The 16,443-nt window shown below is 44.1% G+C and overlaps 1 protein-coding gene across 2 annotated transcripts in view; it reads right to left on the bottom strand.

Moving 5' to 3' along the window:
* ripk1l (receptor (TNFRSF)-interacting serine-threonine kinase 1, like) overlaps positions 1-16,443 on the bottom strand; it is a 61,984-nt gene that overhangs the window by 30,571 nt on the left and 14,970 nt on the right. For both annotated transcript variants that reach the window (XM_060850245.1, XM_060850244.1), the window contains exons 2-5: positions 9,497-9,719; positions 4,810-4,963; positions 1,786-1,923; positions 44-272 (exon numbers count right to left, since the gene is read on the bottom strand). In XM_060850245.1, the coding sequence (XP_060706228.1) occupies positions 44-272; positions 1,786-1,923; positions 4,810-4,963; positions 9,497-9,699 (724 nt within the window). In that variant the 5' untranslated portion in view covers positions 9,700-9,719. The remainder of the gene's footprint in view (positions 1-43; positions 273-1,785; positions 1,924-4,809; positions 4,964-9,496; positions 9,720-16,443) is intronic.

Genomic DNA, 16,443 nt, shown 5'->3' with positions numbered 1-16,443 from the left:
ACAGATAGTCTGCAAGGTGCGCTATTCAGAATGGACAACATACGTTCATATGGCTCTTTGTTGGTTAGGATCACCCATACTACAATGGCAAAACTGTACACGTCAGACTTGTCCGTGGCCTTGGTATTCAGTGAACGCAGATGTTCTGGTGCTAGGTAGGACAGCGTGCCTGCGTTGTTCTGCAACTTTGAGCCCATCTGGCTCCTTCTCCTTTGCTCTTCAGTGGTCAGTCGACTCCAGGTTTTAAAAATTGCCACCCCTAGGTCTGCTATCTAGAGACAGAAGATGAAAGGACAAATCACTGGTTGAGAAAGGGTTAAATAAAACGCAATGCAGAACTGCAGACAAACCATACTTCAACATTTCCTGATCTTTAAAACCCCCGTAACCACAGGAATCAAAATGACGCACTGGTATTTCTGGATGAATGCTTAGACTGGCGAACCTTATCCATCCCACATAAAGTGGAGGACAACTGGGGCTACAACACTGCAGTATCGACTACTGACCCACATTTCCTTCACTTGTGGCGATTCCTGCTTATGAACACAGTGTTTGCATGGTACTCCTCTGGGCTAAAGAGGCCTCCAATCAGTTTTTTTTTTAAAGCAGACATTCATTACAAATTGGATGAAAAGTAAGCCAGGGACCTGTCATGTGTCTGTCAATATCTGTGTTGCCACTAACCAGCTTAAAAAGAAACACACCTTACAGTCAGAGGGTCATACAGCACGACACAGACCCTTCAGTCCAACCAGTCCATACCAAACATAATCCCAAACTAAACCAGTCCACCTGCCTGATCCTGGCTCATATCCCTCTAAACCTTTTCTATTCATGTACTTATCCAAAATGGCCTTTTAAGTGTTGTAATTGTACACATATCCTCCACTTCCTCAGGAAGTTCATTCCACATCAGCCTCTGTGTAAAATATTTGCCCCTCGTCTTTTTAAAATCTCTCTCTTCTCACGTTAAAAGTGTGCCCCCTCGTCATGATATCCTCCATCTTAGGAAAAAGACACCTACCATTAACTCTATCTATACCTCTCATTGTTTTAGAAACTTCTAGAAGGTCACCACTCAGCCTCCTATGCTCCTATGATGAGGACAGCATAGAGAAAAATTTACTTTCCATCTAATTTTAGTTTAAAAGAGTAGAAAGAGCCTTACATTGAGTTTGAAAGAGTCGAGAAAACTTGTACTTTCAGTTTAAAAGAGTAGATGGAGCTTCACTCTGTATCTCACACTTAACTGTCCCTCCTGGGAGTGTTTGCGGGGGACAGTTTCAAGAAAGCATTACTTTCAGGTTAGTTTCAGCTGAAAAGACCTTCCAGCCTCTCCAGCCTTTTCTCGTCAGGTCTTTCTTATTAACGTCATGACTTCAAACAATTGGAAATGTTTGCTTTCTGTCTTGGCCTTATCAGTAGTGCTCCGTCAGTGAATAAGTAAAGTGTAAACTTCTGGAGGATCTTCACTATAAGTTATTGAGGCTTTGCACATAACAGCTGAGCTATCAGAAATGCATGGTGAACTCTCTACACATCACCTTCCCCAGCGATCACAGAATGTGTAACACTGTCCAAGGCCTCAAACATCCTTTCCATGTGAAGCATGGTTAACTCTCACTTCTGGATTATTCACGTAGTAATATCATCACTGGGCTACCACATTCAAGGCCTCCTTTCAACACACGAATTAGCTCAACACTCAACAGTTAGGTTGGAAATCAAAACAGGAAATAGTAGTTCTGCAATATTGAAAGGCAAATGATTACTCTATTTTACCTTGATATGATAATCTGCATCCACCAAGATATTTTCAGGTTTTAAATCTTTGTGCACAATACGCATTTCATGCAAATAAGACATTCCTTCAATGATTTCCAGGATTACTCTTCCTTTCACGGATAATGGGATAGGTACCTGGAATCAAAGTAAATGGAAGGCAAATGAAAGACAACCATTGGCTCGTCCACATGGTAAAACACTGATGACAGAACCAATCAGGTCGCTGCAAAGTCCACTCCAGGTCTTGGATCATCCTGGATTCCAATCCTGTGAAATATGGAAGGCATTTTGGGTCTCATTGCGACATTTATGTAAGTTTTAATTTAAGCCTTAAGAATGTGGTTCATGAAAAAAGCAAATGCATTTTTTCAAAGGTACGGAGTGGAAGTGTCAATGGAACTTTGTTTTCAGTTAATTTTAATTCTTAATTTTCAGTATACTATTAGTTCAAAATAACAGAGCGAGCTTTATCTGTATTTAAGCCTGTGCTGCCCCTGTCATAGGACTGTTTGATGAGGACAGCATAGAGAGAACTTTACTTTCCATCTAATTTTAGTTTAAAAGAGTAGAAAGAGCCTTACATTGAGTTTGAAAGAGTCGAGAAAACTTGTACTTTCAGTTTAAAAGAGTAGATGGAGCTTCACTCTGTATCTCACACATTACTGTCCCTCCTGGGAGTGTTTGCGGGGGACAGTTTCAAGAAAGCGTTACTTTCAGGTTAGTTTCAGCTGAAAAGAGTAACTTCAGTTTAAAAGAGTAGAGAGAGCTTTACTCTGTATCTAACCCCATCTGTCCTGGGAGTGATTTTTTTTTATAAATTCATTCATGGGATGAGGGTGTCATTGTCCATAATTTATTGCCTAACTACTAATTACCCAGAGGACGATTAAGAGTTAACCACATTGCTACAGGTCTGGAGTCAACATGGAGGCCAGACCAGGCCAGAATGGCAGTTGCCTTCCCTAAAGGACATTAGTTAACCAGATGGGATTTTCCTGACAATTGACAAGCAACAAAGAGTAATGGTCACCATTAGACCCCTAATTCCAGATTTTTATTGAATTCAAATTCCACCATCTATCATTGTATGATTCAAACCCACGCCCCCAGAACATTATCTGCGTCTTTGGACCAACAGTCGAGTGATAGTACCACTAGGCCATCATCTCTCCCAAAAACAGTCTGAAGGGGACAGTGTCAAGGGAGGTTAACTTGCATTTGTCTTCATTTTAAAAGAGTAGGACAGTAAGACTTGGCCAGTAAGACACTGAACTGTGACTCAAAGTATCCTGACAGTGAAGAATTGTTGACACTGTAGCCCAAGGTATCTCCATTGTTCAAGTGTTGAACACCCAGAAGAATTCTGTGAATGGGACCACCTCTGTAACATGCAAGGAGACTGCTTGTTGGAGAGTGATTCTTTCAAGTGTTTAATATGGCCAGTTACTGAATCATTTATAGGAAAGCATTTCTGCCAATGGTGCGGAGCCACACAGGTCAGTCGAGAGGTATCAGGTTCAGCCTCTGATCTATGGTCCTTCCAGTTGAGGAGGTAATGTCAAGTACCCCAGTGCCCCTGGATTTGTGCAGGTACAATGCTGAGGCTTATGAAATAGCATCAGCCAAGATGAAAAGTTCATTCCATCTCCACTTACGACCTTCAGTGACCAAACAAAGAGTTAATCCTGTAGGTCCATAAGCTTTTGTTAGGGAATGAACACTAACATTGCACAAAATCTTCAGTGCCGACTGATAGCACCTCCACCACACGGCTTCTTACAGAAGCTTAAGCAATCCTCACTTTTAACAGAAAATCCAAGAGCAGCAAGGATGGTTGTGGACACAGTGGACTGTCCTCAGTCCCATCGCACCTGCTCCAGTCCCAGGGAAAAAGAAAAGGCAGCAGACAAAATCCCCAGCTACCACTAACTGAGAAACTGAACATAATAAACCCAGGGCACCTGGATTTAAGGAATGAGTTCATACCTGCATTAACTAAACACACTTGTTCAAGAAATAAGCACCATCAGCGCTCAAAGAGAATGCACTGGTTAATGCCGATTTTAATAGCTCAAATGAATAATAAGCTCCCTTGCAATGACAGAGAGAGTCAGAGACAGAGAAATAAATTGAATATATGTATGCAGCATAATTATATAGAATGGAATAAGAATATTAAGTAATAGTGATGCTACAAGTTTCTTTGGACTGAGTAGCTTGCTGGTCTACTTCAGAAGATTAACAATCAATCAGCTACATTTGCAATGGGTCGGCCAATCTAGGTAAGGATGGCAAACATCAGCAAACCTGATGGGTTTTACAGCATCGATATTTTCATGGTCACCAGTTCCACATTTTTTAAAAGTTATTTAATTCAATTTAAATTCCACCAGCTAAAATGGGGAGGAGATCTGAGGGCTTCGGTTCACAAAACTTACGGCTCTTGTGGTGTGATAGTAGTGTCCCTACCTCTGAGACAAGAGACCCAGGTTCAAGTCCTACCTGGTCCAGAGGAGTGACACAACATCCTTAAACAGGTTCATGGAGCAAAAAGCTCACGTGAGGTTCAAAGTTCATTATTGACACTTCCAATACACTTATAACCTCTCTATGAACGCATTAGCTCACTAAACTAATGAACTCATTAGTTAAGACACCAGTTTAGCCTTTATCTACTGAATTAATGTTCTTCTGTTCTAAGTTCATCTGCAGCTATCCTTTAAAACCTGGGTGCCAATTTTCGACAAATCTATGCTCTAACCTGGGTTTATACAAACAGTCCACTTGCCTTCACACACACTCTATTGACACACTGCATGATACAATAGTTGAATTTATATAGCAAAGAAAGTTCAGACAAGATGTCCTGCTTAATGTCAAGTTGTAATTCTAGCTGAATATCTCTGCTCGTTATAACATTGCTGTACTGTATATTTTACATGCACTATTTGGAGCTCAAACGCAGTTCATGAGCTGTGGTCCCACACATTGCAACCAGTGTTGCACACTTTTGACACTTACACTTTGTAAAAGCTGCAGCAGGTTCCCATTCTCCATGAATTCCATAACAAGTGAGTAATTGCCATCTTCCAAAATAACTCCAATCAACCTTATGATACGATCATGATTCAACTCGTTCATCATTTTCCCTTCCTTGAGGAGGGAAGTATTGTAGCTGAAAAATGGAAAAAGTGGTGAAGCTTCTATTGGATTAATCGGGTGGTTTCACTTTCAGCTTTTTAACATGCTGCAGAACTATCGGAACTGTTTCCAAATTCCTTCGTAACATCTTAAAGTGACACAACTTAAAAGTTATGTTTCTACCTTTAATAATCAAAACGTGAGGATGTGTTTGATACCAACAGGACCTGGGGAAGCGGGGTATATCAGGGCTTAATACCCATGGACCTGGGGCTCTATGGATTCTGGGAGAGACAGAAAGGACTGCAGCTGCTGGAAGACGGAGTCAAAAGGTATGGTGCTGGAAAAGTACAGCTGGTCAGGCAGCATCTGAGGAGCAGGAGAGTCTACGTTTTAAGCATAAGGTCTTCATCAGGAATACTGGACATGAAGAGCTTATGCTCGCAATGTCGACTCTCCTGCTCCTTGGATGCTACCTGACCGGCTGTGCTTTTCTATAATTCTGCTGTGTTCAGGTCCAAGAGGATTGGCTCTCTATAGTTGACTTTCTTTGGACTGTGGGCTGGGCCAGAGCCTGAGGCTCCAGCCAGGAACAGCATCCATGCCTATGGTTTCTGCCCTCAGCCTATATCCCGGAAAGAACTGTCAATTCGCAATAGCTCAGTTTACCCCATCATCCACTGGGAAAATATTTGGTCTCAAGAATGAAGTATGTGGAACGGTCAACGTACACGTCAGTGGCTGTGGCTCAGTTGGAAGTGCAACTCCCACTAAATAACAACATTCTGAGTTCAACTCCCAAACCACAAAAAAAAATCTGTGCTGACTACTCCAGTGAAGCGTCGAATGTGGCGTGCGGGAAAAGCACAGCCGGTCAGGCAGCATCCAAGGAGCAGGAGAATCAACATTTCAGGAATAAGCCCTTCATCAGGAATGAGGCTTGTGGGCCAAGGGGGCTTAGAGATAGATGGCAGGGGGGATGGGGTTGGGGTAAAGGTAACTGGGAATGCAATAGTCAGAAGAAATTTGGGGAGAAGGTGATAGGTCAGACAGGAGGGTGGAGCAGATAGATGGGAAAGACAGGTCAAGAGGGTGGTGCCGAGTTGGAGGCTTGGGACTGGGGTAAGGTGAGGGGTAGGGGAAAATGAGGAAGCTGGTGAAATCCACATTAATCTAGTGTGGTTGCAGGGTCCTAAGGTGGAAGAGGTGGCCTTCTTCCTCCAGGCATTGGATGGCTAGGGTTTGGCAATGGAGGAGGCCCAGGACCTGCATATCCTTGATGGAGGGGGAGGGGTAGCTAAAGCATTTAGCCACGGGGCGGTGGGCTGGTTGGTGTGGGTGTCCCAGAGATGTTTTCTGAAACGATCCACAAGTTGTCGTCCTGTGTCCCTGATGTAGAGCAAACCGCATCGTGTGCAACAGAGACCTTAGCTGACATTTGTGGAGACACATGTAAATTTCTGTCAGATATGGAAGAATCCTTTGGATGGAGGTGAGGGGGGTGGTGTGGGCGCAGGTTTTGCACTTGCAGCGGTGGCAAGGGAAGGTGCCGGGAATGGGGTGAGGGCCGGTGGGGATGTAGATCTGACAAGGGAGGCATGCAGGGAATAGTCTCCATGGAACGCTGATAGGAGTGGGGAAGTAAATATATCCCTAGTGGTGGGGTCTATTTGTAGGTGGCAGAAGTGACGTAGGATGATGCAATGTATATGGAGGCTGGTGGGGTGAAAGGTGAGAACCAGGGGGTTCTGTCCTTGTTACGTTGTAAGGGGTGGGGTTCAAGGGTGGTGGTGCAGGAAGTGGAGGAGATTCTCTGGACGGCATTCTCTCGACCATGTGGGAGAGGAAATTGCGGTCTTTGCAGGAGGCCATCTGGGATTTTCCAAGGTGGAATTAGTCATCCTGGGAACAGATCTGGCGGAGGCAGAGGAATTGGGATAAAAGGGATAATGCTTTTACAGGAGGCATGGTAGTAGGAAATGTAGCCCAGGTAGCTGTGGGAGTCCATGAGTTTGCAGTAGATGTCCATGGTTAGTTGGTCGCCGGAGAAAAAGATCGAGAGGTCCAGGAAGAGGAGGGATTTGTTTGAGATGGCTCAGGTGAATTTGAGGTCAGGGTGAAAGGTGTTGGTAAAGTTGAAGAACTGTTCAACCTCCTTATGGGAGCACGAGGTAGTGCCGATACAGTCATCGATGTAGCTGAGGAAAAGGTGGGAGATGGTGCCAGTGTAGCTGCGGAAGATGGACCGTTCCATGTACCCGAAACAGAGGCAGGCATAGCTAGGGCCCATGTGGGTGCCCATAGCTACCCCTCTGGTTTGGAGAAAGTGGGAGGATTGGAAGGAGAAGTTGTTAAGGGTGAGGACCAGTTCAGCCAGGCGGATGTGGGTGTCGGTGGAAGGGTACTGGAAAAAATGGAGGGTTTGGAGGCCTTTGTCGTGGATGATAGAGGTGTATAGGGACTGGGTGTCTGTGGTGAAGATAAGGGGAAGGGATCCGGGGAAAATGAAAATCATGGAGAAGGTGATGGGCGTGTCCCGAACGTAGGAGAGGTGTTCCTGGGTTAAGGGGGCCAGGATGGTGTCAGGTATACAGAGATGAAATCAGTAGGACAGGAGCAGGCTGAGACAATGGGTCAACTGGGGAAGTCAGATTTGTGAATTTTCGGTAGTAGGTAGAATCAGGTGGTGTGGGGTTCATGGACAGTGACGTTAGAGGCTGTGGATGGAGATCCCCAGAGGTGGTGAGGTTGTGGATTGTCTGGGAGATGAGGTTGTGGTTGAGGGGCCAGTAGGAGGAGGTGGCTGCGAGCTGATGCCTGGTTTCAGTGGTGTAGAGGTTGGTGTGCCAAACTACCACAGCGCCGCACCCCCATTGTCTGCTGGTTTGGTGTGATGTTGGTGTTGGAGCAGTGGGGGAGTGGAGGGCTGTGTGTTGCGAGGGCAAGAGGTTGGAGTGGGTGTGGGGATGGACAAGTTGAGGCGGTCAATGTCACGCCTCATTAAAGAGGTCAAGGGCTGGTAACAGACCAGCACGGGGTATCTAGGTGAATAGGGTGTGTTGAAGTCGAGAGAAGGGGATCTCGGTGGGTGGGCAGGCGGGAGTCTTGATTGAAAAAGTGGGCCTGGAGGCAGAGGTGGCCGAAGAAATGTTCAATATTGCAACGCAAGTCGAACTCATTCTAAGAGGGATGAAGGTGAGGCCTTTGCTGAGGACTGAACATTCATCCTCAGTGAGGGGGAGATCTGGGGGAATGGTGAAAACCGGCAGGGCTGGGAGCTAGGATCTGGGTTGGTTTTCAACAGTGTAGAGGTTGCTGTGCCAAACTACCACAGTGCCCCCTCCTTGTCTGCTGGTTTGATGGTGACGTTGGGATTAGATTTTCAGCAGTGTAGAGGTTGGTACTCCAGTGAAGCACTGAGGTAGCACTGTCGCAGCACAGAAGACAGTGATTTGCTACACTTCAAGTCTGATGTGACTCATCCTCAGAAGTCTGAAGGCCCAGGGTCTTACCAGACTCTCTAACATTCACTGTTTCTCTCTCCATGCTGAGCTTCTCTGGCATTTTCTGTTTTTATCCATTATTTTTGGATCTTATGTTCTCATTCAGGCCTAAGAAATCCTGCTCCAATATCTGAGGAGCAGAGGGGTGTCTAAGAGGTAGCCTGCATGCACCTCTTTGCAGCAGTGAGCTAGAGAGTGGATTGGCCCACGTTTGGGGGAGCTGAAAATGTGTTGCTGGTTAAAGCGCAGCAGGTCAGGCAGCATCCAAGGAGCAGGAAATTCGACGTTTCGGGCATAAGCCCTTCAGCTCTGATCTCCAGCATCTGCAGACCTCACTTTTTCCTCCAGGTTTGGGGGATGCAAAATAGCCCTCTTTCTCTATATATATATATATTTAAAAAGTGATTTTGGGTTTGGACAGGTGCATGATTCACACTTTTGGATGTGTTCTATCTGCGTCAGGAAACTCTTCCCTAAAAAGTTCCTGCTTTACACAAGTTTCATTATTTGCCTGGATGGGTGCAGCTCAAGAAGTTTGACACCATCCAGGATGGAGCAACCTACTTGATTGGCACCACATTCACAAGCACCCACTCTCTTCACCACTGACGCTCAGTAGCAGCAGCGTGCACCATCTGTAAGATGCACTGTAGAAATCCATCAATGATGCTCAGACAGCATCCATGACCACTTTTATCTGAAAGGACAAAGGCAGCAGATACATAGGAACATTAGCACCTGTAAGTTCCCCTCCAACCACTCGGCATCCTGATTTGGAAATATATCCCCGTTTCTTCACTGCTGCCGGGTCAGAATCCTAGAACTCCCTGGACTGCAGCGGTTCAAGAAAGAAACTCACCACCAATTCTCCAGGGCAATTAGGGATGGGCCATAAATGCTGTTTCGCCAACGATAACCACATGCCATAAATGAATTTTAAAAACGGTGCTTTTCAAGCAGAGCAGAATTAATTTTGAGTATTTTCAAACAAGCATGACACTATAATAATTGAAAGTACTTTAAGGATGATGCATTTTATTTAGTTGTGTTCAGGTTATACTTACTCTGTGCGTTGTGGTCCTGTGTATACTGTTTTTAAAACAACGAGTCCATGATTCTTCCTGTAACATAATGACACCATTCCAAATCCTCCACTATCCAGGGGCTGCTTCTCAATCAGCTCATTGGAGTCAATGTGGATTTTATCGAGGGACATGACTGCTCTTTCTGAGCTTTCTTTCACCGCACTAACCCAGCTTTTGCTCATAACTAGCAATTTCTTTGTACCTGTTGCAAAAGAGAGAGAGAGAGAGAGAGAGAGAGAGAGAAAGAAAAGCTAGATCAGGACTATGGCCAACTGAAGATTATTTTACTCACTACTTGAATTAGCATTTAAAACCATCTAAAGACATCATTCAAAGACAATATTCAAAAACAGCTTTTTTGCCACACCACCTTTTCGTCAACAAACTGTAAAATTGCTGAGAAGTCTGAGGTGTTGCCGAAGCTTTTTGTCTCGCACTCCTTATAATAAATGTAAGAAGATGTTCTACCCACCATACAGTAAGCAAGGACGTGTGTGAATTTCAGCACTGGGGAGATGACAGGTACATGGACCATACTTCTCATTAAACCACATAGCATTTGTTGTTCATACCAGGCTGAAAATAGGGTATACGGCCTCAGCCTGACCTAGCAAAATATCTACCATTCAAAGTAATTTCAGGAACAGACAGCACTTCTAAACAACAAGTGCGCAAATCCACACGATCAACTTTGAGCTCATAACATTTATTTGTCCTCACAAAGAGTCACATACATTCAAACAGAGGGACCTACTCTGTGAACAAAAGGAATACCTTCATGCCTTGGCTTTTTTGAATTACCGCGGTATACTGGGGGGCTTGTTGTTTTCTCCATGACCATAAAAGGTTGAGTTACCAATCAATCAGCACCCTCTCCTGCTGTCGTATAAATTGTTGTGACTGCTTAAGATTTGACATTTTATTTATTCGGCCTAATGAAAAGGTTTAGCAACATGCAGCTTTGCAACAATATTCAAATACTGTAGACCTGAGCAATGTTTGTAAACCGTACTATATTACACAGCATCCAAGAAATCTCCATCCTTTCAGATTGGTTCACTTTGATGGAATGTAATTCGAAGATTACAACACATTGAATGCTCCTGGGACTGTAAATGGGAAGCTACCACCACTTCATCCAGCTGCAGGTTCAGCGGGCTGAGGGCTCAACAGCGCCTCTGCTCATTGTGGTCAGATCTGAGATTACAGTTCCAGGGAGAGGGCACCCCAATGGTTCTGCAGGCTCATTCAAACAGAAGTATGTGGGACTGGGACTAGGTTGGCAGGACCCGATTTGGCAGAGGGAAATTCCATGGAGAGTAGGTGGCACATTCTTACCTTGGGGGCAACTATTTAACAATGCTCTCTCCTCCAAGTCACCTCACCATCATTTTCAGAGTGCTCATTAAGGAGCAATTTGCTGGAAGATGCTACATTTTGGCTTGTCTTACCCACGCGAGTGAGCCACTGCATCAACACACCACATCGCTGGAAAGGCCAATATACTCAGGAGACAGTCGGTGGTCCTCTATTGCTCACTTAAATGATTCAACAGGCTGTCTGGAAATGGTCCTATACTCCTGCTGCTTTCAATATGGCATGGTATCAGGAAGGACCCAGTGATAATGACAGCTCGCTATCCAATTCTGTTTGTCATATCTCCTGTTATTTCTTAAATACTAATATTTATTCCTATATGGAATATGGAACTATTTGGACAACCTGGATTCAAAACATTTTGAAGGGGCACGCGATTTCTGAAACGTGTTTCAGCAGCAGTTACTGAACTCAAACATTTAACGCGGTCTGTCAGCCACCTGCAGTTTTGGTTGGAAAACTTTGGAAGTCAAACAAACAAAGGGAGAAAGCCAGAAAAAATGGGGTTGATGGCAGATTGATTTGGGATGCGCTCGCAACAGCCTCTGAACTAAAGCTGCTGTTTCAGTCCGCATCTAGGATTGCAGTTAAAGGAACAGGTTGTCCAAATAGTTCCATATTCCATATAGGAATAAATATTAGTATTTAAGAACTAACAGGAGATATGACAAACAGAATTGGCAGCAAAAAGTCAAGATCTCCTGAAACAGAAGAATTCCTACGTGAGAAAAGCTCTGTCTCAGCAAAGCATCTTCTGGGAACTCAAGCAAGTTCCAGTAATCAGAATCTTTAACTTCCTCTCATTGTGAAAGCTGAACTGTTACTTCTAACTGACTCACTGAACTGGATGTCTGCTCCTGAAATTCTCCTGTTATCAGCACTGCAATCTCAATGACAAGAAAACGACTATAACCAGAGACATCTTTTCATTTTTATAATCCTTTCAGCTCATATCATTGCTGTCCCAGAGTGCTTTTTTCATATGCTTTTTCCTTTTTTAAAATTTATATCATTCTGAGGATTACATTGTCCTGTCTGTCCTTTGATTCACTGCATTTGTGATTGAGGGGATATAGATTAATTCTGAGTAGGTGCTTAGTTAATAGTTAGTTTTTTTTCACTTAGTCTAAGAATAAGTTTGTTTATAATAAAAAGGCTTTTTTTAGTTAATTGAAGGAACCTGGTGAAAATCCCTGGACAAAGGGAAATAATTGACCATTTTTTGATGATTAAATAAAACATTTATATTTTTGGGATGTTCTTGGGGTTTAATATTGCTTTGAGGAGTAACATTGATTTGAAGTGGATCACTGTGTGATAAAAGGTACAGTAAAGTCACCACAATCCCAGAGGACCATAGGGCTACTCTCTCATTACAGAAAGCCAGCTGGTGGTGGCTTACCCTGAGGGTCACCATGCCTCATGGGAGGGGAGAGGTTGAGAAGGTCAGTGCTTTATGGAAGCCTCAGACTTTTTGTTTCCAATTCATTTCAATACAGTACAGGAACAGGCCTTTCGGCCCACCAAGCCTGCGCTGATTCTAATCCTTATTTAGACCCATTACATACTGCCCATGTGTGATTTCTACCCCACTGCTCACTTCTCATTCATGTGTCAATCAAGATACGCCTTAAAATGTTGTTAACGTGCCTGCTTCCACCACCTTTACTGGCAGTGTGTCCCAGGACACCCACCACCCTCTGGATGAAACATTTTCCCCACACTTCTCTCTTAAACCTTCCCCCTCTCACCATGAACCTGTGCCCTCTTCTGGTTAACCTTTCCACCCTGGGAAAAAGCCTCTGTCTCTCCACCCTATCTAAAATACTATCAATTTTGTAGATCTCTTTCAAGTTACCCCTCAGCCTTCATCTTTCCAGTGAAAACAACTTCTCCTCCTAAATAAACCCTCCAGACCAGGCAACATCCTGGTAACTTTCTCCTCACACTCTACCTCCTTCTGATATTGTAGCGGCCAGAACTGCACGCAATATTCCAAATGTGGCCTAACTAAGGTTTTGTACAGCTGTAACATAACTTGCCAACTTTTATATTCGATGTCCTGACCGATGAAGGCGAGTGTGCTGCATGCCTTCTTGATCTTATCCACCTATGTTGCTACTTTCAGAGATTTGTGGACCTGTACACCGAGATCCCTCTAATATGCCCCTTTGACATCACAAACCAGCAGTTCCAGCCAACTGAGCTAATTGATCCGCTCACTCTGTGTTAAAGGCACCATGTCAATTCAAACGGTTGTTCTGGCATTAGGGTATCCACGTAGCATTCCAAACACATAAGCACAGTTGGAATGGGGGTGGGGGTGGGGGTGGGGGGGGGGGGGGGGGGGTGGGGAAGAGAAGGAGAGGCTGGACCTGTTATACACGGAAGGCTCCGGAAGGGAAAAAAAAATTAAAAATGATGGGGAGAGCAGAAAAGAAGCAAAGGTGACACAAACTGAACTGAATCATCAGGATGTGAAACACACCGCTCAAGAGTGTGGCAGATTCTATTCCTTTGAAATGAACCAGTGACAATTTAGGCATCCCCTCAAGGGGTACTGTAACAAATAAATTCAAAACATCGCATCACCCTCCTGTATGAAAAGGTTGCCCCTTTAGGTGCCTTTTAAATCTTTTCCCTCTCACCTTAAACCTATGCCTTCTAGTTTTGAAGTCTCCAACCCGAGGGAAAAGATCTTGGCTATTCACCCTATCCATTCCCCTTGTGATTTTATAAACCTCTAAAAGGTCATCCCTCAGCGTCAAAGGAAAACAGCCCTAGCCTATTCAGCCTCTCCCTGTAGCTCAAACCCTCCAATACTGACAGCATGCTTATAATATTTTACTGAACCCTTTCAAGTTTAATGACATCCTTCCTAATGCAGGGAGATCAAAATTGAACATAGTATTCTAAAAGTGGCCTAACCAATGTCCTGTCCAGCTGCAATAGTGATAGCTTGTTGGTGAATTAGCTTTCCATTCCTCGTTTACCCACCGTGTGGTTGTGTGTGATAAGCGCCTGTGATTTTAACAATTTGTTCCAGGTCCTGACCAAGACATGTTGGTGAAAGCATGAGCATAGCTTTCCACTGCTGTACAGTACATGCCGACAGGAACCTCGGTGCATGTATACCAACAACCACAAAGTGTTCTGCGTAAAAACTGGAGGCCGTAGAAATGACTAAGTGTAAATCTGTGGTCGACAAATGCAAAATGCAATTCACTTTGCCTATCACTACGCTATTTTTATAGCGGTTTCAACATCCTGACTACACAGAACAGAAACCAAAACACCCAGCAAGCAACTTCCTTCTCTCCTGTCTCCACATGTTCCAGCCCGGTGTTTGGAGTCTCTCGAAACAAGTTCGTAGAACCTATGTTGCACCAGTTCCATTCTTAGCCCACCACTCTGAATGGATATAGGTTTCACAGGATCACAGAAATGCAACGGTGCAGAACAAGACTATTCAGCCCATCGTATTTTCACCAGCTCGCTGAGGATTTTAACCTATTACCAGTCCCCTGCTTTTGCCCCACCACCCTGCGCTGGTTTCTATTTATTTCTATTTATGTTCTTGAATGTCACCATTAAAAATAGCAGCAATAATATTTTAAAAGTGTCACTAATAATAAATCACATAAGTAGAGGATCCAGAGGAGATTTACAAGCATGGTGCCAGGAATGGAAAATTTCAGCAATGGACAATGGTTTGAATAGACTGCGCCTTTCTTCGGACCAAAGGGGAGTGAAGGGCAATTTTGTTGAGTTGGACAGAAGTAAGAGGGTCTTAGATGGAAGGATACATACCTTTTACAAAGAGGTCAACGAGGAGACAGGTGCGCATGGAGCTGTGGTGGTGTGGGTGGATTTGGAGTATTAGGCAGAGGTTTAGAGGGTAAATTGAGGAGTTTTGTTTTTCACCAAGAGAACAATGGGAGTATAAAACTAAGAGTGGTGGGGGCAGAAACCATCGATATACTTGAAATGTATTCCAATATGGACTTGACATGCCGTGGTCTATAAAGCTACAAACCAACAGCAGGAAAACTGGATTGGGGGAGGGCATGTCAACCTTTCCATATCTACCGTTTCAAATCCTTTAAAAATCACGTATGTTTGAATAACATCTTTCATTCTTCTAAACTTCAACAAGTACAGATCCAAACTACTTAACCTGTCCCCAGAAGGCAATCCCTTGTTACCTGGTTCACTCGGCAGATACCTTCTCCGGACAGCCTCCAGTGCCAGGACTGGGGGCTCCAGCTATATTCTGACTACTGGCTTGTGTAGTTTTAGCAAAATCTCCCTACTTTAATACTCCACTCTCGCTGAAATAAAGGTGGAGATCCCATTTGCCTTATGACCCACTGAATTTGGATGCTAACTTTTTGCGATTCATACATGAGGACTGCCAAATACTTCTCTTCTATAGCTTTCTGCAATCTTTCCACATTTAAATAATATTTAGTCCCCTATTCTTCCTGCCAAAGTGCATGACCTCACATTTCCCCACATGATCTTTCATCTGCCAAGATTTTACCCATTCACTTAACCTGAAAATGTGTTGCTGGAAAAGCGCAGAAGATCAGGCAGCATCCTAAGAGCAGGAGAATCGACGTTTTGGGCATGAGCCCTTCTTCAGGAAGGGCTCATGCCCGAAACGTCGGTACTCCTGCTCCTTGAATGCTGCCTGACCTGCTGCGCTTTTCCAGCAACACATTTTCAGCTCTGATCTCCAGCATCTGTAGTCCTCACTTTCTCCATTCACTTAACCTGCCTGGCATGCTCACCAGTTACCTTACCACCATTTTTGTGTCATCCTCAATCTTGGCTCTTGTATATTCACCTGGCTCTTACAAGTCATTAACATATATTGTAAATATTTGTGGGCACAGCACTGATTCCTCTGACACTCCACTAGAGTTTGCCATCCTGAAACTTGCCCCTTTATCCCAACTCTGGCTTCTACTGGTTTGCCAATCTTCTATCCACGCTAATGTATCACCTCCAACACTATAGAGTCTCATCTTATTAAATAGTCTAATGCGTGGCACCTTATGAAACACCTTCTGAAAATCCAAATACTTAAATCCACCGCCCCCTCCCCTTTATATATCCTGCTTGTTACCTCCTCAGACATGATTTCGCCTCCAAGAGGCCATGCTGACTCTGCTTGCTTATATTATGCATTTCAAAAACTTTCAGGAAACATTTCTTCCCAAACTCATGGTAGCTGAAATATCTCAAGTTGAGCCATGGTGAGACTCTAATCCAAACTTCATGAACATTGTGCTCCTCCCTCACTTATCTGTTGTACCCGCAAGTGCTCCACCTCCCTCCCCTCACTCCCTCTTATCTGCTACAATTGCATCCCTGCTCTATCAGCCAAACGTAAGTGCCACACAATTGGTGAACCTGCCTCCAGCTGTCTGTTATACCCTGAAGTCCTCAATTCCCTAACTACACATTTCTACTTCTCTTACCTCCTTTAAAAGACACTCTTCAAAACTTAAAATGCTTGGGCCCAGCTTTTGATTATTGACCTT

Source organism: Hemiscyllium ocellatum, chromosome 34 (assembly GCF_020745735.1).
Source record: "Hemiscyllium ocellatum isolate sHemOce1 chromosome 34, sHemOce1.pat.X.cur, whole genome shotgun sequence".
Lineage (NCBI taxonomy): Eukaryota > Metazoa > Chordata > Chondrichthyes > Orectolobiformes > Hemiscylliidae > Hemiscyllium > Hemiscyllium ocellatum.
The sequence above is the reverse complement of the archived record's forward strand: the minus strand, read 5'-3'. Positions and strand labels throughout refer to the sequence as shown.